The following is a 25,732-nucleotide window of genomic DNA, read 5'->3' on the forward strand; positions in this document are numbered from 1 at the left end:
ATCAATGAGATGGATACAAATAGTTATACAAATGGATGGATGGATGGATGGATGGATGGATGGATGGATGGGATAGATACAAACAGATATACAGATAGATGGATGGAAACAATAGATCATGTGGGATAGATATGGATGGATGGATGGATGGATGGATGGATGGATGGATGGATGGATGGATGGATGGATGGATTTATGTACAGTATGGACTGATGGATTTATGTATGGACTGTGCATACAGATATACAGAGGGATGGATGAATGGCTGGATGGAACAATATATATTGTTGGATAGATTCAGACAGATGAATGAATGGATGGGTGGATAGATACAAACAGATATGGAGATGGATGGAGCAATAGGTCTGTGTGATAGATGCTAACAGACAGACGGATGGATGGATGGATGGATGGATGGATGGATGAATAGATGGATGGATGATACAGTGGGGAGTGAGGCCATCCACACAAAAGTATCTATTTCATACACTTCTCTACGTTTCAGGTAACATGAAGTTGTAAATATGCCCAGCCTTTCTGTGTACCTACATTTTACAATTTTTCATGTGAATCACCAATGGTACACCACTACACCAGGTTAGTCAGACTTTCTCTCACAAAATAGCAGACGGTGATAGGGGCGCAGAATTTCGATAATATGATAGGCTGGATCAAACTGCCTCCAAAATGTCAATCGGTCATTTGATTATGTCATGTGATAATGACAACATTGCAAACAAAGAATGTCCGAAATTCACTCATAACCACCCATATTCATACTATAGTCTTTGGTGAAGTGAGTTCAAATTTAAATTGATACTCAGTGCATACAGCAGTGCACACTCAGTAGGGGCTCAGCATGAGTCCTGCTGTGTGGCCTGAGCACATCTTTACTCAGGGACCCTGAATGTGGCTCATTTCTGCACAGTGTGAAATGACTCTTTATTGATGGCTGTATATGAGGTGAGCTTTGCTTCTTTGTAGCGCCTGTAATGAGACTCCAGATTATTACTAGGTGCATTGTGGGAATTGAGGGCTGTATGGAGCTGATCCGAGAACCATGAGAGCATGACGCTAATAGAGGACTCACAATGCTTCTGTCCATCACATGGGATTATACCGCATTATAAGCGGAGAAGAAATTAATTGTATTGTGTGCAAGTAAATGCTCAAGTTCACCAGCTGATGACATCATTTACTAGTCATTTAGCTGTTTAAATATGTAACAAATCTATTCATACAGCATCTGAATCAAAGAAGTAACTAACTATAGTCCATTGAGCATTACCGTACGTTCACACCGAAAGCGGCAAGAGCATCAAAGTAGCCGGAAGTTATTCATTTTCAATGAGAGCCGACGGCGGTAAGTGGCGAGGAGCAGCGCAGCGCGTCTTCGCCATCGTGGGCGTCGAGGAGAGTTGAAATCAAGTCAACTTTATGGTAATGAGCTATACCGCGGTTCGGCGGCCAGCAATCAGAATGAAGACGTCCACCGCTTGAGAGAAGTTCAGAGAACACAAACATGTGAACTTTGGTTTTGACCACAGTTGTTCCCAAGAGTTTGATGATTGCGGTCACCGGATTTTCAATTATTTACAACGTTTTCTTACAGGAACATGCGTTAAATAAGTTACTGGCGAGTTACTGATGTGCAATAATGTATTATTCATTTATCTTTAAAAAAGCCGGAATCTCACGCGACGTGAGAAAGAGGGGGGAGGCTATAACAAGCTGTTTGTATAAACACAGACACACAGCACCACACTGTCTCTCATTCAAACACATACACAAACAAAGACAACACCAAACAAACAAACAAACACACGCACACACACAAACACTTAAGTCCTCGCAACAGGGAGAGCTCGCGCTGAGTGGAGCAAAAAAAAAAAAAAACTTTAAAAAAAAAACTACAAAAAGAAGCACTTTTCTGACAGTCCCTTACTGAGAGCACCTCTCAGCGCGAGCTATCCCGGCTAAATGCATATTGCGTGCGATAAAACGAAGCAGTGCTAGTAAAGTCGAGTGAAAGAAAAAGACAGCTGTGAAATATAACCAGCTTTGTCTTTTTGTAGGAAACACACTTTAGATCTTTTTCGGGTAAGAGGTTTTTGAGTTGCTGTCTATAACTAAATGTGTCAGAAATATCGAAAACAAAACCAACTTAACCGCGCTCATTTCTGGCGCCCCCCTGGATGTACAGCGCCCTTAGAATTTGCCTATGGTGCCTATGCCACGGGCCGGCCCTGAGTTGGCTGAGTGTTGTAAATACCCCCGCTCGCCTCCCTCGCGACAGAGCGTATAGGAGATAAATGACGTCAGTACATAATAATCGGTTATGATTATTACTGAACCGATACCAAATTGTCCGCGTCTGCATCGCGGTGCACCGAAGAAACAATTAATTTTGACACCCCAACGGGAATGTAACTGACATGTTGCAACGGCTCCTTAAAATACGAGATCAATGAAGCCAGTTTTGACGCTCTCGCCGCCGGCGCTGAAGGCAGACAGCATTGTCGCCGGGGCAGCCAGAGCGACGTTGGACGCTCTCGCCGCTTTCGGTGTGAACGCACAGTTAGGTTAACATGTACATCATTTTGTTTGCAAGATGAATGAATGAAGCAGATCTCCCTTACTACGGTAAGAACTTTCCCAACTGTTATTTGATGTATTTGTTGTGGAGTTAATTCAAGCCTTTCTGCAACGATGAGTCACACACAATGTCATTATACACACACACACACACACACACACACACACACACACGTTTAGCTTTGCACAGCAAAATATGATAGGATACACGTTAATATCCACTGCTGTATGAATATCCATTATGTTAATGTACAAAATAAACCGGGTTTAAAATCCACAAACCGGGAGTGAAGCGTCTTCTTTTATAATTGTACTGACATGCGGTTGTGGTGAAGAATCACAGCGATTTTACTGTCTTTAACTTACTTTATTACAAACATGCACTGTTTTAAAACCGTTTTAACCTTGTTAAACTCATTCTTGAGGTGCAGAAGATTACAGAGAGCAGAACAGATCTTTTAATCCCGGTTGCTTTACGCAGGTCCTGTCTTGAGAATACGATTATACTCGTTACTACAGAGACATGTTAATACGCTTCTGTCAATCAATTCAGTGGGCGGTGAAACCATACTCCCACGTACTTCACGGGCCACAAAATGGGAGGGATTTGGATCCTATTTTAACATCAGGAGAAAATAAAGAGAGACTTGTTGTGTTTCTATCACTCCAGTAAGACTCTGGACACACTATACCTACACACAGTTCTGTCTAAACAGCTTACAAATGATGATTTTCATCATATGTGCCCTTTAACTTTTTCCTTTTTTCAATTTATTTTCTTTTTTTTCTTTATTTCTTGCTTCCTGTCCACCTTCCTTTCTTCTTTTCTTTTGTTGAAGACATGTATGACGGTAAATTATTGTAAACATTCTCCACAATATCTTATTTTTTGCTCAACAGAAGAAACTCAAAGGTTTGCAACCACTTGAGTTTTGCTAAACGGTGAGGAAATGTTCATTTTTGGGTGAAACTCTCCTTTTAACACTCATTAAACATGGACGGATGGCTGGACAGACAGACGGACAGCTTTGTATATATTACTCTTGATACAGTCCAGAGGCCTCTCACACCTCACAGCTCAAATCCATCGCCCTCCCGCTCTGTTCATTATTCTTTCCTTCACTGATAGTTAGTTCGCAACTTCTGATCTCCTTTAAGCCACGCTGAGCCTGACTCTGGCAATTAAAATCTTCATCCAGAACACTGCCGTGCCACAGACGGGGGGCCAAGCCTAGCAAAAACCCCCATCAAAGATCACCAAGATGAAACCTGGCACCGGCTTACCCAAGGTGAACACCTCCACAAAGCCAACCGTAACCCGACCCCTGAACCAAATTAATCAACACGCTTCAATCCCATTCAAAGTCTGCAATAGGGCTGCACAATGTATCCCTTTGATATTGCAATGTGTAAACATATGCAATAGTCACATATTCAGAATTACATTTGACCAAGCTTGGAAACATTTCAGTTTAACCATACACTGTAAAACATAATATGACGAAAAGCCAACACAACAAAATAGTTTAAGTTCATTCTTAATAAGGATCATTTTAACTTGATATTTTGAGTCAGTTTGACTGATGCAAGTTGAGATGACTAGTAAAGATCATTTTATTCTACTAAAAAATGTAAAGCAGTAAGATTTTTAAAGTAAGCATGTGTTTATTTTTTTACAGTGTAATAAAGTGAAAGTTAATCAATTTCTTGTGTTTTCAAGGCCTGTGTAAACATTTTAAACGAGTTTAAAACATTTGGGCAAAATGAATTTGTATGCTTGTAGCTTTAACAAAGATTAATTGAATTCAATTATTTACACAGCGAGGAAAATACAGCTTTACTTTATTAGATATTCATTTATTTCTTGTGCTAAACACACACACACACACACACACACACACACACACACACACACACACACACACACACAACAATCAAACAATCGCTGGCTGCTGATAACCAAAAAATAAATTAAAATACTATGGAGGTCAGCGGGGACCAGCAACTGTTGGGTTACCCACATTTTCCAAAATAACTTATGTCTAAGAAGAAATCGTTCAGGTTTAAAACAATGTTAAAGTAAATGAGGACAGGATTTTCATGTTCGGTATTCCCATATCCATTTGATGATAATAAAACAAAAATATGGTCCCACTTTATATTAAATGGCCTTAACTAATATGTACTTACACAGGAACTAATAGTTTGTTACAATGTACTTATTGTGTAAATACATGTATTTACTGTGTACTTATGCTTGATTAAATACATGTATGTAATTGCATCTGTAATTAATTTTTGTAATTACATTTGTAAATAAACTGTTGACCATCCTTTACACCTTAACCCACCCTTAAACCTACCCATACCACCAAACCTGTCCATGACCCAACCTCTATCCCAACTCAAAAGCACCTCAAGTGTTCTCAAATACATTATAAACACAGTAAGTACATTGTGAATATTTTTTGATGTAAGTACATAGTAGTTATGAACACTTAATATGAAATGGGACCAAAAATATACATATGTTTTTAAATGTGTTCATTCGATTTCTTAAAAGCCACTAATAAATACACCGCCTGTACTTGAAAGGCAAACCAATGCTTGTTTTATTTGTACATTATATAGGTTTTAAATGTAAATGGTTGTATGACAAAATGTACAACAAAGATTTTAATCTTCGCCCACTTTACCATTCTTTTTTATTTTTAGATTTTGTTACCTTGTTAGTCTCTGTTTGTAAAACAAGGATTTGTTTGGCTGTACTGCCCAGAACACTTGTAGAATAGTAAGAAATTCATCAGAAAGATAAATTCATAAATCACAATTTTCCAGGAAAAAAACGGCATCAAAGATAGTACTTGTTGAGGAAGTTGAAATCCAATCAGGACATTCTTCCCACATTTTACTATGCATTCATAAAAAAAGTAATCACTGTTTCTTTCACCTGCTGGTTTATTCAATAACTGTACAGAATAGGAACTGATTGAAGTACTTTTTTTAAGAGTCTGCTCAAAAATTATAGAGCAGCCAGTCTGATCACTTTATATTGACCAAAAGACAGTAAGAGTAGCCTATAAGACCCATAGCCATATGGCCAATAGACAACATGATGCTGAGCTGTCATCGCCGATGCTCCGCCCCACCACCGTCGCAAACCTGCTCGCAAAAAATACGTACTTAGGCCCCGTTTACACCAATACATCTTAGTTTTAAAATGGCATTTTACAACGAAAATGATCCACATCCACACCGTATTTTACCTAGTATTTCTGATCAGCCCTCTGTCCGCCGAAAACGCACATCACGTGGCCACACACACACACACAGCGACACAAGTGGTGCTCACTGCAGAGCCAAACACACACAGCCACACGCTTCTCTCTCAGAGCTCCAGAAACAGAGAGCAGTGCACATCTTTATCAAGGATGTAGCGCTGGATCGCGTCTCACAGTTGTCAAACGTGTTATTCAGACATCCCAATTCTCCTGGAAGTTTCGGGAGTCTCTATGCATTTGCGGGACTCATAATGCCAGCAAACGAGTGATAATCTCCTGGAAATCATGCGTCTCCCTCCCGGTCCTCAAATAAGTCACGCACCCTTATCACCCCCATTTCCCTCCACGCTCTTCAGACACGTCGCGCGCAGTCTATCAACCAACCCCTCCCCGATCCCCCATCCCCCATCCCCCCCGTTGTGTGGTCGTTACCACTATGACGTCCAGCAGACAACAGATTTTGGTTAACATACCTGACAAATAGTCAGTATTTGACATCAATATGACGTTGGTTTAAGATGTTGGCCCCATATTTGATTTTGGTCACTTTCCAATACAACCTTAAATCAACCAAATATCAACATCATTCGATGTCGCTATTGGACATCAAAATACTATTATCCTTAGATGCTGGCTACACACGGAATTTTGGACAAATTTAGCCAGGATGCCGGGGTTTAAACCCTACTCTTCTCAAAGGACATCCTGGGGTTTTTAATGACCGCAGAGGGCCAGGACCTTATTTTAATGTCTTATCCAAAAGACGGCGCTCACTGAGCAGTATAGAGTCCCCATCAATATACTGGGGAGTTAGCATCCACACAAACCGCAGGTTGAGCGCCCCCTGCTGGCCTCACTAACACCACTTCCAGCAGCAACCTAGCTTTCCCATGCGGTCCCCCATCCAGGTACTGGCTGGGCACAGCCCTGTTTAGCTTTAGTGGGTAACCTTGTGAGAGTTGATGTTTAACAGAGCAAGGACATTTTCACAGTATGTCTGATAATATATTTTTCTTCTGGAGAAAGTCTTATTTGTTTTATTTAGGCTAGAATGAAAGCAGTTTTAAATTTTTTAAGAACCATTTTAAGGTCAAAATTATTAGCCCCTTTAAACTATACTATTTTTAATAGTCTACAGAACAAACCATCATTAAACAAAAACTTGCCTAATTACCCTAACCTGCCTAGTTAACCTATTTAACCTAATTAAGCCTTTAAATGTCACTTTAAGCTGTATAGAAGTCTCTAGAAAAATATCTAGTAAATATTATTTACTGTCATCATGGCAAGGATAAAATAAATCAGTTTTTAGAGATGAGTTATTAAAACTATCCTGTTTAGAAATGTGTTGAAAAAATTCTCTCCGTTAAAGAGAAATTGGAGAAAAAAAATAAATAAATAGGAGAGCTAATAATTCAGGGGGGCTAATAATTCTGACTTCAACTGTATGTATATACGTGTAAATATATGTATGTATTTGTATGTGCATTTGTAAAATGGCTACTTGTATGCTACATGCAACTGAACTGCCCCTACGGGACAAATAAAGTCTCACCGAAACAAAACTAAACTACAAAATTATGATATGATATCCACATCACAACCCCTAGTCTGCACTGTATGTCACATATTCTCAAAAGCAACCAGGACTTATTTTAGAAAGTGCAGGACTGGCTGTGAGTGGAAACACTGGCACTAGCAATCTGCCCGCAGCCAGAAAACTCCAGCTGGCTAAACTCAAGTCTCGAGCAGGTAGGGCAACACAAAAAACCATTAGACATGCTTTACGGTGCTTTCGGAGGAGAACTGCTTTATGCTATAAGGTTGTCTGTCAGGCGCTTGGGCTGGCCGTAGAGATGCCCAAAGGGAACATGTGCATTATCTATTAGTTTAAGCCCCGTGTCTGCAGGGAAAAGCCCTCCATCTGTGGCTCGGGCCTGGAGCGCATCCACCCTTTCTCTGGCATCAGAGGCGGCGTACTGGAGAGAAAAACGGCACGCAGGCAGAAGTGGCATTTGCTTTTGAAAGGCGAGGTCTTTACCTTGGGAAGGTTTTACATCCTTTGACATGTTCTGAATGCGAAATGACAGTCGGTGAAAAAGATTACGAAGATATGAGAAGGTCTTTTTCATCTATAATGGAGAGATTCTTTTTTACAGCAAGTTTTTTTTTTCTGTCTGCCTGAATGGAAACTGTGCTAAAATCATTGGGAACTGTATACATGTGCTGCACAGACATGCAGTCTGAAGTACATATATTAAAGGCTGTACGGACTACAGTGGTTGTAATTGTGAGAAAAATAAGTTGGAATTGAGGTGAAAAAAAAGTCATAATTGACAGATATAAATTCACAATTCTGAGTCTTCTACTCTTGAAGGTGCTGTAAGTACGTTTTTGACTCTTCTAAAGCATAAAATACTATAATACCCATGAAGGTATTTAAAAGGGGTGTCCCAGAATGTAATTTTAAGGCTTGGTTGTGTTTATAAGATGCAAAGCAATGTGTGCTCATGTTTCACTTGAAGGAAATCATGTTATTTTTTCATATATCTCACTTTGATTATACACAGCTACTCAGCTAACATGAAAACGACTGTCATATTTCCTAGTTCCTCTAAAAGGCCCGCCCTCAAGTGACTCTGATTGGTCATCATCATAATGTGCTGCGATTCACGGATCGGCTCCACATCACGCCCCTACAAGCACTTGCTTTTCTGCTGTGTAAACAGTCAGTCAACCTCCTGCCTGCTCTCAAAAATAAAATCTGACAAGTGTCTGTAACGAGTGAAAATGGGGTGCAGCTCCTTTAAGAAACCTCGTCTTTGTGTGTGTCTATGTGTGGGTGTGTGTGTGTGTGTGAACTTTCTGTAGCAAGCGTATGTGCGCAAGACTCTTTTTTTTCTTTTTCTCTGATGCTCGGATTAAGTTATTTTCTGAAAAACATCGTGACAGGTTTTTCTGCTGCTACCATGAGTCAGGTGAGCTATCCTGCATTTTTTTAACTCAACAATTTACACGACATCTTTCACATATTATATATATATATATATATATATATATATATATATATATATATATATATATATATATATATATATATATATATATATTAAATACAGATCTTATTTACCATATTAAGTAACCTACTTTGTTAGGTGCGCAATCTGACAATGACAATGACATATAAAATCATAAAAATAAAGCTTCTTTATTTTGGTCACTTGTCAGACAATATCTATAACGGTAGAAATTAAGCCAAAGGACGGTTGAATAACTTTTATTTTCATCCACGATGTTACTTTCTTTACGATTTTATTCCACAGAGCATCTGACATCATGTACCTCACCCAGGAAATGCGTTAGGGCCTCCCCTACCGTAATACACCTAAAACACAGATTGCCGCAAGACTCGTCAATAATGACAGGGAAGCGTTTTCTCTCATTATCTGCAGGGAAAGAGTTTATTTATCGATTTTATGCATTTATCAATTTTATGCACATTAAAATTATTATGCACACCATAGTACCAGCCATACATGTAAAGCACAAATAATGTCCTTCAATTTGGTCACGTCCAGCGACCGTCATCCATGAACCAGTTGCCATCATTATAAGCTGCTCGTTTTTATTTACTCCATTTGTTAGATGTTTGCTCCCATTTTATTTTGCAGTCTGAAGTGCGTCAAACACACATAACGACCAACAACGACATCCATAAGTCATGTAAAACAATTAATTGCAAACTGAAATAAATATAATTTGATTATAAAGTTTGGAAATAGATGTTTTATGAGATTGTTTACATTTTTTGGCGATTATTTTGGGTTTAATTAGTATCGCAACAGTTTGGGACTGTTGATTTTGGGTGGATTCAGCAATCATGGAATCACGAATACTTAGGAGATCTGTAAAATAGCTAATTTCTAATGAAATATTTGCCATGATTACAAGTCATATTACTTTTGTAGTTATTTTACAAGATAGTACTAAGCTTAAAGTGCAATTTAAAGGCTTAACAAGGACAATTAGGATGATTAGGATAACTAGGCAAGATTAACTAAGCAAGTCACTGAACAACAGTGGTTAATTCTGCAGCATATTGACCTTATTCTAAAATGCGGAAGTGCGCCTGTTTTCGCGATTGTCTTAGAACTTCCGATTCAGTCGCCTATGGGAGAAATGACTAGGAATAATAAACGGCAGGAAACGGTCAAACTACTTGCTCTACAAACAAATGTTTGCATGACTATACAGACCAAGTAAAATAATATAATAAGAAAATATCAAATTGCAACATCAAGCAGCGTATCGAGCAGTTTTTAACGTCAAAAAATGAATGGAAGTGAATGAGACCGGAAGTCTCAAGCCAAAAAGATTCAAATGGCAGTGCCCACTCGACGACGGACAATAAGGTGAATAGAATAATTTTTTGAGAACGCTAATAATATTGACTTTGAAAATTATATTTAAACTACTTTCTCAAGAAGAAAAAAAAAACATTAAATAAAATACTGTTAAATAAAACGTCCTTACTCTGTTAAACATCACTTGGGGAATATTTGAAAAAGAATAAAAATCGTTAAGGGTTGTACCCTGTATGCTACAGCTATATTAGGAGCAGTGGGAAAGAATACTACAATAAACATAGCCAGTATGAGTGTGTATTTGCACACACTCACACCTATCATCATTGATATACAACAGCAGTGCATTGGTACAAGCCCACATGAGCAGAAATGCTTGAGCGTCTGTCATAACAACAGGAATTCAGCGTGTGTTTGCGTGGTTGCTGTGCCACCGCCGCATTCCAGCACTAAATCACCATAATAAAATCCATCCTGGACATGCATGCCAACACGTCACAAACACAACAACTGGCCAGGAAACAGAAATCAGTGCTGACACACGGTGCGTTTGGGTTAATGGCTCCAAGGGCAGGCGTTCAAAAGAAAACAGTCGGGCAGAGCTTTATAATAATGCACATAAACTTGGGGTTTACCTGGGCTTTTGTGTTACGGAGGGTTTACCGACACAACCTGGCCTAAATTCCCCTTAAGCCGTGAGGCTGATCTGAAAGTCTTAAACGATTGCGCTGAGTGGAAATAGCTCAACAGTGCTAAAAACCATTGCTAATGCTGAAGACTGAATTATGTCTGCAAAATGATTTGACTATATCAATATCTACATTGGCGGCACGGCAGCTCAGTGGTTAGTACAGCAAGAAAAGGTTGCTGGTTCGAGACCCGGCTGGGTCAGTTTGCATTTCTGTGTGGACTTTGGATGTTTTTCCCATGTTCACGTGTGTTTCCTTCAGGTGCTCCAGTTTCCCCTACAGTCTAAAAGCATGAGCTTTAAGTGAATTTCGTAAACAAAAATTGGCCAATCAGGCGGAGCAACCATTGCACCACCACCAGGGCCGGCGCGTCCATAGAGACGACCTAGGCGGTCGCCTAGGGCAGCAGTACAGAGAGGCGTCCGCAACACCCCCATTACCACCCACGTCCTCAGTTATGTCCGCAACACCTCCCTCACCACCCGCGTCCTCAGATATATTCGCGCATAGGCGACAGAATAGAGAGGGCAGCGTCAGCGACACCTCCGTCAGCACCCGCGTGTCCTCAGTTATATCCGCGTATAGGGCGACAGAATAGAGAGAGCAACGTCGGCGACATCTCCCTCCCTCAGCACCCGCTCGTCCACAGTTATATCCGCGCATAGGGCAGCAGAATAGAGGTCCGCGACACCTCACTTCATTTTCATAACCGGTCACTTTCATTCTCACATTGGCGTTGAGGGCGGCGTGATCGTCCTCTGCCTAGAGAGGCAGTTCAGCTTGCTCCGGCCCTGACCACCACTCATGTTTTTATGCTGTGTTGACACCAGACATGGAACGTGCGGATAAATTGTGCTATTCGCGCATAAATAGACACGTGAACATTGTTTACTCACTTCATTCGTACGTCAAATTCACAGAGCAATTGACATGTATTTGCATCATGGACAGGGGTTCTGTCTTCGGAGTGACTGTAGCTTCATTGCTAAGTGGCTAACATGGATTTTATTGAGATAATAACTGTGTTTATGTGCTTTATGAAGGCTGGAAAAGAGTGTTGATTTGTTCGGTGCCCTGTCTGAGTCCACTGGATCCTTTCAGAAGTGCTCCCAGCTCTGTGAGTTAATAAACTCCTCCAGAAACTCTGTGGATGATGGAATCTTTCAGCGGTGTCCGGTGTGGGCAAGAGGATTTTCCCCCAGGACACCAACAACAATCATGCCCCTTACAAGAGCAAGCTCCTGACTGGTTAATGTGGCGCATATTGAGACTAAATTAAATCTACTTTCAATGAAGTTCCTCTTCTTTCTGTGATTAGTATTAAAAAGATATTTCCTAAATATTAAAACCCTCGTTAAGGCCAGGTTACTCATGACACAACTATAGCACAAATAAAACCAAAACACATCACTGACATAATTTCTTGCTATTCTGCCGGTTGTTTTCCTCTCAGCGCAACACAGACCGTCATTATTCAAGATTGATTTGTGTCCTCCTGTGAATGAATCACTGAGTCACTCAATAACACACCCAGGAGACTTTCTTGTTCACTTTCTGCAGAAAAATTCACACAGCACAAAAGACAAATCGAAAGATTTAGTAAGCTCCCTACTTAGGCAGCATTTTAAGGAATCGTATTGCTTTTGACACTAGCACTGATGTAACAGAAATATATAGTAGAGAGCATAAATATTTTAAAGACCAATGAATTCTTGCAGAAAGACACAGCACCACAAAAACAATCATGTTTATTCTGAATGCATCCTTAAGTTTTATTCAATATTTAAAAAAAAAACTGTGATAAAAATACTTAATTAGCTTATTATTAAGGTATTTTAATGTGCAGGACAAGTTCTAGGTATATCAATTAATTTTAACATATTTTACACTAAATTTTTTAATTTGCACTTAATATGTTTTCTTTCTACATAAATATTTAATCTGATGTTAAATCTTTATTAAGCATTAGTTAACAGCATTACTTAACGTGAACTAATAATGCAAAACCAATTCTAAAGTACATATTAGTTTTATTTAATTTTAATTTCAATACATAGAAGTATATTGTGAAAAGAAAAAAATTATATTAAATTTCATATTTCTTAATACTGGAACTAATAATAAACAACCTTTTAATTTATTTATGTATTTCATTAATTCAATGATTCATGAATACTCTAACAAATGCATTGCAACTTATTTGAATAGAAGAAAGTGCATATGTGGTGTACAAACACACACATTTTACACATATATATATTATATATTTATACAACAGTTCTGTCTGGTTCTTGAGTCTGATTGGCTGACAGTTGTGCGATATTCTGCAATAACTGCACTCGTACAGCCTTTTCACTCTTGTGTATTACTCCGTCCACATAGAGCAGATCAATAAACTCACTACAGTTCGACAAATATTGCAGCTGTTGGACAACATAACACACTTTTGGGGCTTTTTTAGGCAAAAATGTAGTTGCTTAGTTTTCAACTAAGCAGTTTATTTATAAGGAAAGTGCCTATTTTAAATATTTATCAATTCTGAGATTCAGCGCTTCGGCATCCATCAGCCTGTCATTGAGGAGAGCAAAGGCTGTTGACATTCTGCCACAAGAAGGCAACCAAGTCTGCATAATAAGCCCTTAGAGGAGAAAATCTCAGGGTAATTTCTAACTACAGCTGACCAAATCATTATAAAACAGGTAAGTGACATTCTAAGTCAATCTCTCTCTTTTGTATTTTGTAGTGCTGCATTTTTACCATAGTAATCTGGTAGTGTTTGCTGTGCTTTGGCTTTTTTGAGGTTTATTATTTTAATATCCCAATAGCAACAGTGAAATACTGGGAAATCTCTGTAGACTGATGGCATTTCATGAGGTTCAACCTTATAATCTTAAATGTGAGCAAAATCATCTGTTTTGTCTTCACTTTAGACATTACGCTAAAGAATCATTCAAATACCAGCTCTACATTGATGTTTGTCAATGAGCAACGGTTTCTGCTGTTCTGCTATTCATTTGTGAATGAATCTTCATTATGAACGACTAGTGTGAACCATCGATATCCCTGTGTCTCAATATACATATCCACCTTTCTGATCTAAATGGCATATAACTAAGGGTGTCACGATCCTCCAAATCCTCAATTCGATTACATTTTCGATTGTAAAGGCACGATTCAATTCGATTTTCGATTATGAATAATTAATTAAATAATGACCAATTAATTATTTGTAGCCTACCGTTTAAACTACCTGACCTGTATGGTCTGTTTTACCCATAAACAAATCATACAGTAAATGAATAAAGGCAAGATACACACATAATTACCACCTGTCAATCACTTTTTCTGTGGGACTTGTGAATAGGCAGTGATCTGTGTCGTTATAAAGGCGTCGGTAAAAAAGAAGCACAACCAACAGGAACCAGCCAACAGTATCTGAGGTGTTCGCTAAAATGACTAAGTACAAGTAAATGAAAGATTGAAGCAGTCCTCTGACTGCCTGGACCTGCTCTCTCGAGCGCATGGCTGTGTGTGCGTCTGTGTCTGTGTGGTCACGTGATGTGCATTTTCAGAGGTAGAGAGGAAGGAGGGCTGCTCAGAAATGCTACACGCCCCTGTGGATGTCAAATCGTTGTCGTTCTAAAATGCCATTTAAAAACAAAGACAGTGTAAACAGGGCCTGAGTGTGTACTTTTCACGAGGGGATTTGCAACGGGGGCAGGCGGAAGATCGCGATGCCGGTGTTGTCTATCGGACGAACCGTACATAATACGTACATAGCAGAGCTTGCAAAACTGTGTTTTTTTTTTTGTTGACAACACGAACGTTGTCAACATAACTCACTGGAAATCCAAAATGCTTACACACCGGCGACTTCATTGAAAGAGGAGAGGGTTTAAGTTCTGTCGACGGGTCTCCTGTGTCTGCAGTTTAACAAGCACTTCAACAAGCCTGTTTTTTTCCCGCTTGGCAAGCCAAGCTGACGTGACATGGGGGCGTGGCAGCATCGACGATTCTATTTTTTGATTCGATAATCGAAATTGAGCAGAAATTTCGATTGATTTCGATTAAAAATTTAAATCGTGACACCCCTATATATAACATATGTAATATTCAGTAATTTAGGATAGAAAGTATGCACTTTGAGGAGCATGCGCTGTTATGTTATCAGGCACCCTTAAAAGTTACTTCAAAAACTAGCCGTTACTTCACTTAGCCGATAGTAATACAAGTTTCTAGCATCAGCGTCTTGTCATTTCATTTACATTGTTTGCTGATTTCATTCAGCAAATCTAGCATAAGCCTAGAATTTTGTGCAAGTCGCTGCTACTTTAGCTCATGGTCAGTGCAGCAAGAAATTGTATTATCATCAATAGCGTTACTTGCTGAGCACAAAAGTTAGTACCTTGCAAAATACCTATGAAGTGTTCTGTTTTTACACTTAGTTCTCTTTGATTGCTCGGTACTACACCCATGTGCAGTGCAAAAGTCCAGCAATTATTTTACAGCGTATAACAAACACATGCTATTATCTGTCATTAATTTCAAGAAGCTAATGAACCACAATCAGTTCACCGTCATTGCGCACAATTAAATCACTGCAGGACGTGTCAAGAATGACTGGAGTTTAATTAGATATCATGCCAGCCTCAATCCAGATAATTATATGAGCGCTTCTGACCTGGTCATCGTAGCGGTAGGTGAGATACTGCTCTCCGGTTGTGTCTTCCAGAAAGCTTCCTTGTGGAGAAAGTGCAAATTCGGGGAGGAAATAAGCGCTCTGTGTCTGACTCGCCACCCCCTGTAAAAACAACACCACAGCAGCACATTAAAAAAAACAGATTTACTAAACACTGCAAATTAGTGTGGAAGCGCGAGCTCATAAAAGTGTGAGGAGAGTGGAACGGTTTGCTACTGATCTACTGACAGTGTGCTAATTAAAGAATGCAGACAAAGCAACAGCTCATTTTACAGAATGCCCACACACATATATCATGGCCTGTTGAAATTCTTGATTCTGATTGGCTGCAATCAAAAACGACAGGAACTGTCCGTGCTTTAAGTGACTTTCATCACAGTTTGAAATAAATGCTCATCCCTCAAACATTGGTTGTAAAAATAGTAACTTAGCGAAAATTGCTGGAGTCTTCAATCCTCTAGGACAGTCCGTGGTCCAGTCCGGTCACCATGCGCACCGAACCCAACACACAACCATTTTCATACCTGCTCCCTGTTCTTCAGTTCCCCCGCACCCCGGATAAAATCTCCCGGATTTTATGATCCGAATGTGGACAGGTATGCATAGGATATGACTAGTTTCATTTTCATAAGGTTCATTCTGGAGCATCAATAGTGTAAATTGCTTCAAATTTAATCCGTTAAATAGACTTAAAGAGCCCATATTATGGGTTTTTGAAAATTCCCCTCCATGTAGTGTGTAACACAGCTCTAAGTGAAGTGAAGTATCCAGCTAAGGCTTAAATCTGTAAGAATACAGTGTTTAAAACTGTTGATTCATCTATAAAAGAGTCGAATCATAGTGCTTCAAACGAGTCGCCTTGATACCGACTCATTAGGTGTTTCGCCATGACGTACGAACGAAACAAAGTTTTTCACGTGCACGCGCAAACCCGGGAGATTTCAAACCTGAGGCCCCGCCCTCTGACGCAGTAACCCAGACACACACACACACACACCCACAAACACACGCACACAAACATGCCGGTCGATTGAAGTCACATTGCAGATGGATATATTGAGTCTCTACCCAAAGATGAAACCTCAGCATTATAGCCAAGCAGTTGGAAACTACTGGAAACTTCTGGAAGCTACATGCTACAAAGAATACTTCATCTGCGTTTGTTAAAGGAAGGATCAGTAACTTACTGATGGACATCAGGATGGGTTTCTTCCATTTCTCAAGTGTAAGTACGTGCGGTTAAAGTTGTTGCCTCGTTGACTCTAGCTTGCAAATGTATTTAGTTGTGTTTTGTTACTTGTAACCGAGTGTACTGTATCAGGTTAACTGGCTATATTCTCTTATCGCGTGCAAAGTCACGTTAAAAACGCGACGCGTGCTGCTTTGTTTATGGAGCTCCGTGGTAACGTTAGAGGTGTGCATACCCGCGGCTGTCCCCGCGCCAGATTTCTGCGGCGCGGGAATAAATTTCCGAATAAATCGCCGGAGCGGTCGGTAACGGGTTTGATTTGGGACGGGAGCGGGCTGCCTGAGAAAGAGAAAGATGTGTCTGCTTGGTGCTTGTGTGTTAGTGCGCACGCGCGCGTATGAGAGAGAGAGAGAGAGAGAGAGAGAGAGAGAGAGAGAGAGAGAGAGAGAGAGAGAGAGAGAGAGAGAGAGAGAGAGAGCGAGCGAGCGAGCGAGCGAGCGAGCGAGAGCTTTATGCTTGGTGCTGTGTGTGTGTTTATACAGATTTTCGGTTTTGTTCTCCCCCGCTCTTTAGCGGGATCGGGCGCGGCGGGCAGAATACGGGGCGTGTTCTAAGGCTAAAACCTGGCGGGTGCGGGCGGAAGCGGGAGCGTTCTCGTCCGGAGGTGTGTGTGTGTGTTTGTGTGTGTGTGGCAGCTAAAATCCACGCCTACACTATCTAGCGTGTATGAACTGTGATTACTTTTTAAATTGCTGATTAGCTATTGGCCATTTCACTCTCTGACTGAAGGCAGTCGACCAATCGCGACAGACTGTCATCGGTCCAATCAGCGCAGATTAGCTTCGCGCTAAGGAGGGGTTTGGGAACAAATGAATCACTGAACGATTCATACAGGAGTCGCTGGGATAATTAGGTAAAAATAAATGCAGATTATAAGACCATGAAAGTGTTTTTTGACCTTGCATGCATATTAAACTGTTGTTGGAGACCCTTACAACCAAGATATGACCCTATTTCATGTATAATATGGGCTCTTTAAGCAGTCATTTACTTGTTCAAGCATGAAAAAAAGATGAAAGGATGTTTAAAGCAAGTGCCATCAGGAGCAGTAGGCGAGCGCTAAAACTACGTTGAAAATACTGTGGTGTAATACAGTGCTGTGCAAAAGTCTTAGACCCCCAGTTACAGTTTTAGTTTTAGTGAGGGTATAATGATATTACATATACCTTCTCATATTCTTTATTGAAATACAACCAGAAAACACAGGTCGCACTCTTGCCTTACAGAAGGTCACTGGTTCGAACCTCGGCTGGATCAGTTGGCATTTCCGTTCAAAAGTCTATTAACATGCGGTACAGGTGAATTGGGTAGGCTAAATTGTCCGTAGTGTATGTGTATGAATGAGAATGATGGGTGTTTGCCAGTAATGGGATGCAGCTTGAAGGGCATCCACTGCGTAAAACGTGCTGGATAAGTTGGCGGTTCATTCCACTGTGGCGACCTCTGATTAATACATTTAAAAAATTAATTAATTAATGATATGTAAATATTTGGGTTTTCTTTTCAGAAATTACACTGTCCCAAATAAAAATCTGATAATCTGATAGAATTTCTGCTGTGAAATTCAGATGGTAGGAATTCACTTTACTTAAATGACCTCAACAGTCACCAGATCTCAATCCAATAGAGCACATTTGGGATGTGGTGGAACGGGAGTTTTGCATCATGGATAGTGTAGCCGACAAATCTGCAGCAACTGTGTGATGCTATCATGTCAATATGGAGCAAAATCTTTGATGAATATTTCCAGCACCTTGTTGAATCTATGCCACGAAGGATTAAGGCAGTTCTGAAGGCAAAAGGGGGTCCAACCTGGTACTAGTAAGGTGTACCAAATAAAGTGACCGGTGAGTGTATGAACATATATGGACATGATTCATTATATAATTATTAATCTAATATATTAAAACATATATCTACTTATTTGAAATTCCCATGGTTGAAATAAATATATGTAAACAATCATTTTTGCAATATATGATGAATTTATAACATATCCTTTTTATATATGTGAAATCCAAATTTAAACTTGCATATATTTCCATGTAACAGATTTCTATAAGGGGTATTCCACTTTTTTTGCATTGATGCTTTTCATCTTTGAACCTTTGAATTTTAAAAAATGGTGTGCATAAACAGTATGATATATGCATATGAAATGAAAGTGAATCACATACAGTTGAAACCAGAAGTTTACATACACTGTATAAAAAGGCACATAACCATTTAAATTAAGTCAGATGTTAATGTCACTAAACTGTTTTCTCTTTTAGGTAAGTTAGGATTATCAAATGTGTTTCTGTTATGCTAAATAGCAAAGATTTTTTTCTATTGTTATAACTTTTTTTGAAAGTCAAGTTTACATACAATAAGTTTATTATGCCACTGAAAAAGCTCAGTTGATGATGTCAATGGCTTCTGATTGGCTAATTAACAACATTTGAGTTAATTGGAGGCACAACTGTAGAATAGTATTTAAGGAAAACCTCAAACACACTGCTTCCTTGTGTTTAAATATGGGAAAATCAACAAGCCAGAATCAATAAAAAAGCCAGATTAAAATTTGCTAAATTACACTGGGAACAAAAGTAATTTTTGAAGACATGTCCTGTGCTCTGATGGAACTAAGATTGAACTGTTTGGCCATAATGACCAGTGTTACATTAGGAGGACAAAGGTGAAAGCTTACAAGCCTAGGAACACCATTCCAACTGTGAAGTATGGGGGTGGCAGCATCATGTTGTGGGGCTGTTTTGCTGCAGGAGGGACTGGTCCACTTCACAGCATAGATGGCATCATGAAGAAAGAACATTATGTAGAAATACTGAAGCAACATCTCAAGACATCAGCCAGGAAATTAAAACTTGGCCACAAATGAGTCTTCCAAACAGTCCATGACCCTAAGCATACTGCCAAATTAGTTCAAATGTGCTTTAAGGACAACAGAGTGAATTTTTTGGGGTGGCCATCACAAAGCCCTGACCTCAACCCTATAGAAAATTTGTGAGCAGAGTTGAAAAAGCTTGTGCGAGCAAGACAGCCTACAAATCTGACTCAGTTACACCAATTCTGTCAGGAGGAATGAGCCCAAATTCCTTCAAACTATTGTGAGAAGCTTGTGGAGGGATACCCAAAACATTTGACCAAAGTTATACAGCTTAAAAGTAAAGCTAAAAATATACCAAGGAAATGAATGTAATTTTTACTGTCTAGAAATTAATTAAAAATTCTCAAAAAAAAAAAAAAACTCATTATTCTGTAATTTAGCAAATGTCAATCATTTAGATAATCCTAACGGACCTAAAGTAGTAAACATTTAGTATGATTTATCATTAGACATAAAAAAACGTATGTAAACTTTTTTTTTTCACTGTATATCAGCTTCTAAATATCAAAAAGCACATACAGACCGACATATAAAAAATAATCGTCCTTGTGAAATGAACCTTGAAACCTGCCAGCTGCTTTCCATCTCCTCTATCCCCAAAACCAGTGGAAGATAAAGGACTACAGCGAGCACAAATTAGGAGGAAATTTAGCTGTTGTTAAAGCAGTGTCGAAAGTTCAGTGTGAGATAGCGAGAAAAGAAAAGCAGCACTCGCTCTGTTGGCTCAAACTCTCTTTTGTCTTAGAGGTTTATTGAGGAAGATAAGCTGCAGCACATGCGCCAAATCCTCCACCGTTTACAGCAATTTAAAGTAGCCTAGCGTGTGTTTACCGTGCTAATGCCAGGCCCGGTGACACACTTATAAACAATTTATGGCCGTTAAGGAGGTTATAAAATCAGTGTGAGCTCCTGAAAAGCTTGTTTCCCCTCCTTTCTCATTAAACAGGGAAGTATTTATTGGAGACGCTTGGTTTTTAATGGTCAATTCCGGTTGACAATTTGTTACAAGCCGATTGGCCAATCCCAATTTGTTTTCATGCATTTATTTACTTTAAAGCTGGAAACCAGACAAGGAATGTCAAATATGAACACATGAACTAGATGTTTATTTGCTGCTTTATTGCAAATTAGAGGAAACCACTGCATTATAATCACACAGCCCCCGATATAGTGTACATACATAAGCTTATTCAGCTTCAATACTCCAGTGTTCAGTCACATGATCCTTCAGAAATCACTGTAATATTAATAATTATTGTTATTATTATTATTATTATTTTTATTATTATTAATGATAATAGTAATAAAAGCAATAATGACTGGAGTAATCATTTCATTTGAAACTACCAAAAATAAGTAATAAATATATATTCAATATTGTATGATAAATAAATATTTAAAGGTGCAGTAGGTGATCTTCCATAAAGCTAACAGCTTAGCATAAATCTCTGAATCACAGTCCCTCCCCTGCCGTCCAGAGCCACGCCTCCTAAAACAGGAGCACGCGCACCTTAAAGATGACAGCAAAATAACCCTCTCTCATGTGTTAAATGCGACTAGTGCTTGTCTGGCGGCATGCAGGAATTACACTCATTACTAAGCCAAACTGACATGCTATTTTAGAGCGAATATTTAATAATAATAATAATACTTTTTATTTATAGGCGCCTTTCAGAGCACTCAAGGACACCTTACATTATGTCACAGGCACATTATAAAAACAAGAGAGAAGAGTAATAAACATAGTGTTAATCCATAAAATCATTAAAAGCAATCCTGAACAGAAAGGTTTTTACCTGGGATTTAAAATTGGAGATAGAATCCACCTGACGAATATCTAATGGCAGGGAATTCCATAATTGTGGTGCTGTGCAGCTAAAAGTGCATATATATTTAGAGTTGCATGGTAAACAATATAGAGACTAGGCGGAAAAGCGCTATTTACTTGTGTTTTGTTGTTAAACTTATTAAAATCTACATTATCGATGGTGTAAAAGGTCCCTTATGAAACTGAAAATAGCCTTATCAATCTTTCACCAGAAGATTTTAGTGGCTGAAAAACACTTCTGTGAAGATATAACCCATTTGTAACAACAACATCCAATGTTACATCAGCTTAGCGTGAAGTTAAAATAGTTTTAAAACAGAACATTACCTGCGTACAAACGGCTGCGCAGTTGATCAAATCTGCATTTGCTGACTGACAGTTTGGTCTACTTATCGGCATTATGAGAGATGTTGGTCCGACTCTATTTAGTTGGATGAACATTTTTTAGTTTTATGCCTTTATACCAAAATATAAAAATACATATAAATATATTTAGATCATTTACTTTAATCATTATTATTAGACTGTAAAGAGACTTTTAACCAGCACAACAAAAAATGCTTCTGAAGACAATCTCCTACTGCACCTTTAACAAATATATACCAATTCTATAATAACAATTTACATATATATATATATATATATATATATATATATATATATATATATATATATATATATATATATATATATATATATATATATATATATATACACACGCACAAAACAACAAAACAAACAAAAACAGTTGACAGCCTGAATAAAAATGCTAATTCAAGCTCCTCCAGTTCGTGGCACTTATATAAAGCGGTAGACATAAAAGTGTGTCCTTGGTTAAAATAAAAAAAAATCAGTTTTTTATAATAATAACAACTGTTGTTGTTGTTGTTGTTGTTGTTGTTGTTGTTGTTGTTTTTATTATTATTATTACTATTATTATTATTATTATTATTATTATTATTATTATTAATATTGTTGTTGTTGTTGTTGTAATAAATAATACACAAATAAATAAATAAATAAATAAATAAATAAATAAATAAACTTGGTTAGAAACAATATGTGTATTTATATTTCATAAAATAAAATAATAAATCAAAATAAAAAATAAATGTAAAATAAAACTAAATTAAATTAAATAAAAATAAAGTGAAAAAATTATAAATAAAAGTAAATAAAAATAAATAAAATAAAAATAAAAAAATAAATAAAAATAAAGTAAATTAATAAATTAATTTATTTTAAAAATGCAGTAAAATATTTTTCATTAAAAAAATAAAATAAAAATTAATCACAATAAAATTATAAAATTAGACAAAATCAAATCAAATCGAAATAAATTCAATAAAAATAAAATAAGCACATCAGACTATCAAGTAATTTCTTGAAATAATCTGCAACATACAGCTGAAGTCTGAATTATTAGCCCCCCTGTTTATTTTTTCCCCAATTTCTGTTTAACAGAGAGCAGACTTTTTTCAACACATTTCTAAACATAATAGTTTTAATAACTCTTCTCTAATAACTGATTTATTTTATCCTTGCCATGATGACAGTAAATAATATTTTGCTAGATATTTTTCAACTAGGTTAATTAGGTTAACTAGGCAGGTTAGGATAATTAGACAAGTTATTGCATAATGATGGTTTGTTCTGTAGAAAATCAAAAAATTGCTTAAAGGGGCTAATAATTTTGACCGTGAAATGGTGTTTAAAAAATTAAAAACTGATTTTATTCTAGCCTAAATAAAACAAATAAGACTTTCTCTAGAAGAAAAAACATTATCAGACATACTGTGAAAATTTCCTTGCTCTGTTAAACGTCATTTAGGAAATATTTAAAAAAGAAAAAAAAAATCAAAGAGGGGCAAATAATTCTGACTTCAACTGTAGGTTGGTTATCTAACTTGAATATTTCACTATTTAGCACACTATCAAATATCACATTGTTCTTCAATATCACATGGCCCTACTTTGTATACAAGTCCAGAACAGTGATTTGTCAAACGGAAACACAAAAAAACAGGCCTGATGCAGCTGCTTCTGATCTCTGCTTGTCAATCAGTGCATCTCTAAAATTTACAAGCCTTTGATTGCTAAAAACAAAACACACCTGGTGCGAAAAGTGAATATAATCTTATACCTAAATAAAGGGAGTGTCTGCTGGAGCGACACATGCTAATGCTAGCTCTTCTCTAAGCACTTACAACCTAAAGAGCAGCAGAGTTTGGCAGATGGTCAGAGGAGCCGCCCGACAGCCTTTCATCACACACACACACTCTTACTGACAAGCCTGATTTAACGGCTCTGAGATATGTCTCTGTGTGCGTGTGTGTATGTATGTGTATGTGTGTGTGTGTATGTTGGACAAAATTCAAATAAATTTCAGGATCTGGTCCAAATGCAGAATCACAGTACAGAGCAACTACGTAAGTGTTCAACTAATTTTATTTTTAATTATTACTATTTATGCCTGCCTTTTATGAATATGTAGAATACAGCAACTGATTAGACATTTATTTTTAACACTGAATTTAGTGATGTCAAAATGATTTGCTTAATTTATGAAAATATAACATATTAATGAAAATATTTTTATGAAAAGTAGTATTATGTATAAATGCATAATAGTATTATTGTAAAACAACAGAACAGAATTTAAACACAAAATGTGTTTTATAAATCATTAATAATTAGATAACAATCATTATAATAAAAAATAAAATAAAAAGGTTTACAAATGTAATTAATATTAATGATTGCAAGATCACAATCAGTACATGAATTAAAAATGTGTTTGTCTAATAATAATAATAATGATAATAATATTAATAATAATAATAATAATAATAATAATAATAATAATAATAATAATAATAATTATTATTATTATTATTATTATTATTATTATTATTGTTATTATTATTTTTATATTAATATGATTATTATTATTATTATTATTATTATTATTATTATATTTAGTATTATTTTTATTATTATTAATATTCTTAATAATAATAACAATAATAATAATAATAATAATAATAATAATAATAATAATAATAATTACATTGTTGTACTTATATTTTTTCATTATTACTTGGTTTCAATTATATATTAATTTATATTTTCATAAAATAAAATGTAATAAACAATTATTAAATTAAAAATGTTTTAAAAATGATAAAAAATATTGAATTAAAAAAAATAAAATAATAAAATAAAAATGTTTTTATCTGTAATTAATATTAATAATTGCAAAATCGCAATTAGTGCATGAATGTGTGCATATGAAACATGTTTGTCTAATAATAATAATAATATTTTTTATGTAGTTTATTGTTATTATTATTTCTAATAATAATAGCAATAATCATCATCATATTTAATAATTATATTTAATATTATAAATACATGTTTGTTTTCTGCCCTTATTAACGGGTTAAAAATATATATTTATTTATATTTTCATAAAATTAAAAAAAATAAATTAGATTAAAAAATTCTATTAATTATTAATTAAATAAAAAATATCATAATAAAAAAGGTTTTCATCTGTAATTAATATTAATGATTGCAAGATCACAATCAGTGCATTAATGTGTGCATTTGAAATATGTTACTCTAATTATAATAATAATAACTACTATTATTTTATTATCTAATTCTAATCTATTTTATTAACTAGTATCTAATCCATCTTTCAGATGAGACATTAAACCAAGGTCCTGACTCTTTGTGGTCATTAAAAACCCTAAGGTACTTCTCATAAAGAGTAGGGGTGTAGCTGGCCAAATACCTCCATTGACCCTTACCGATCATGGCCCCCAAATCATCCCCATCCACCGAATTGACTATCACTGTCTCTCCACTCAACCAATAGCTGGTGTGTGGTGAGTGCATCGGCGCTGTTGTCCTGTGGCTGCAGTCGCATCATCCAAGTGGATGCTGGTGAATATACCCCCCAACCCCCCTACACCAGGTTAAACTTTCGGGCCCATTTACAGCACTGACGTACATTAAAGAAATTAAACGAAGAATAGACTTGGGTCTATTGGTGTGTGTGTATGCACCATTGCATGCAAGGATTCTGTATTTATAACCATCTCAGAGGATATTGGGGGTCACGAGTAACTGGCA

General features: G+C 37.0%; 1 protein-coding gene across 1 annotated transcript in view; it reads right to left on the reverse strand.

Moving 5' to 3' along the window:
* The window catches only part of adamtsl3 (ADAMTS like 3), a 403,073-nt gene that overhangs the window by 315,207 nt on the left and 62,134 nt on the right, over positions 1–25,732 (reverse strand). Inside the window, exon 3 of the mRNA XM_087260149.1 lies at positions 15,611–15,730. Within this exon, the coding sequence (XP_087116275.1) occupies positions 15,611–15,730 (120 nt within the window). The remainder of the gene's footprint in view (positions 1–15,610; positions 15,731–25,732) is intronic.

Source organism: Danio rerio, chromosome 7 (genome assembly GCF_052040795.2).
Source record: "Danio rerio strain M-AB ecotype USA chromosome 7, GRCz13ab, whole genome shotgun sequence".
Classification (NCBI taxonomy): Eukaryota; Metazoa; Chordata; class Actinopteri; order Cypriniformes; family Danionidae; genus Danio; species Danio rerio.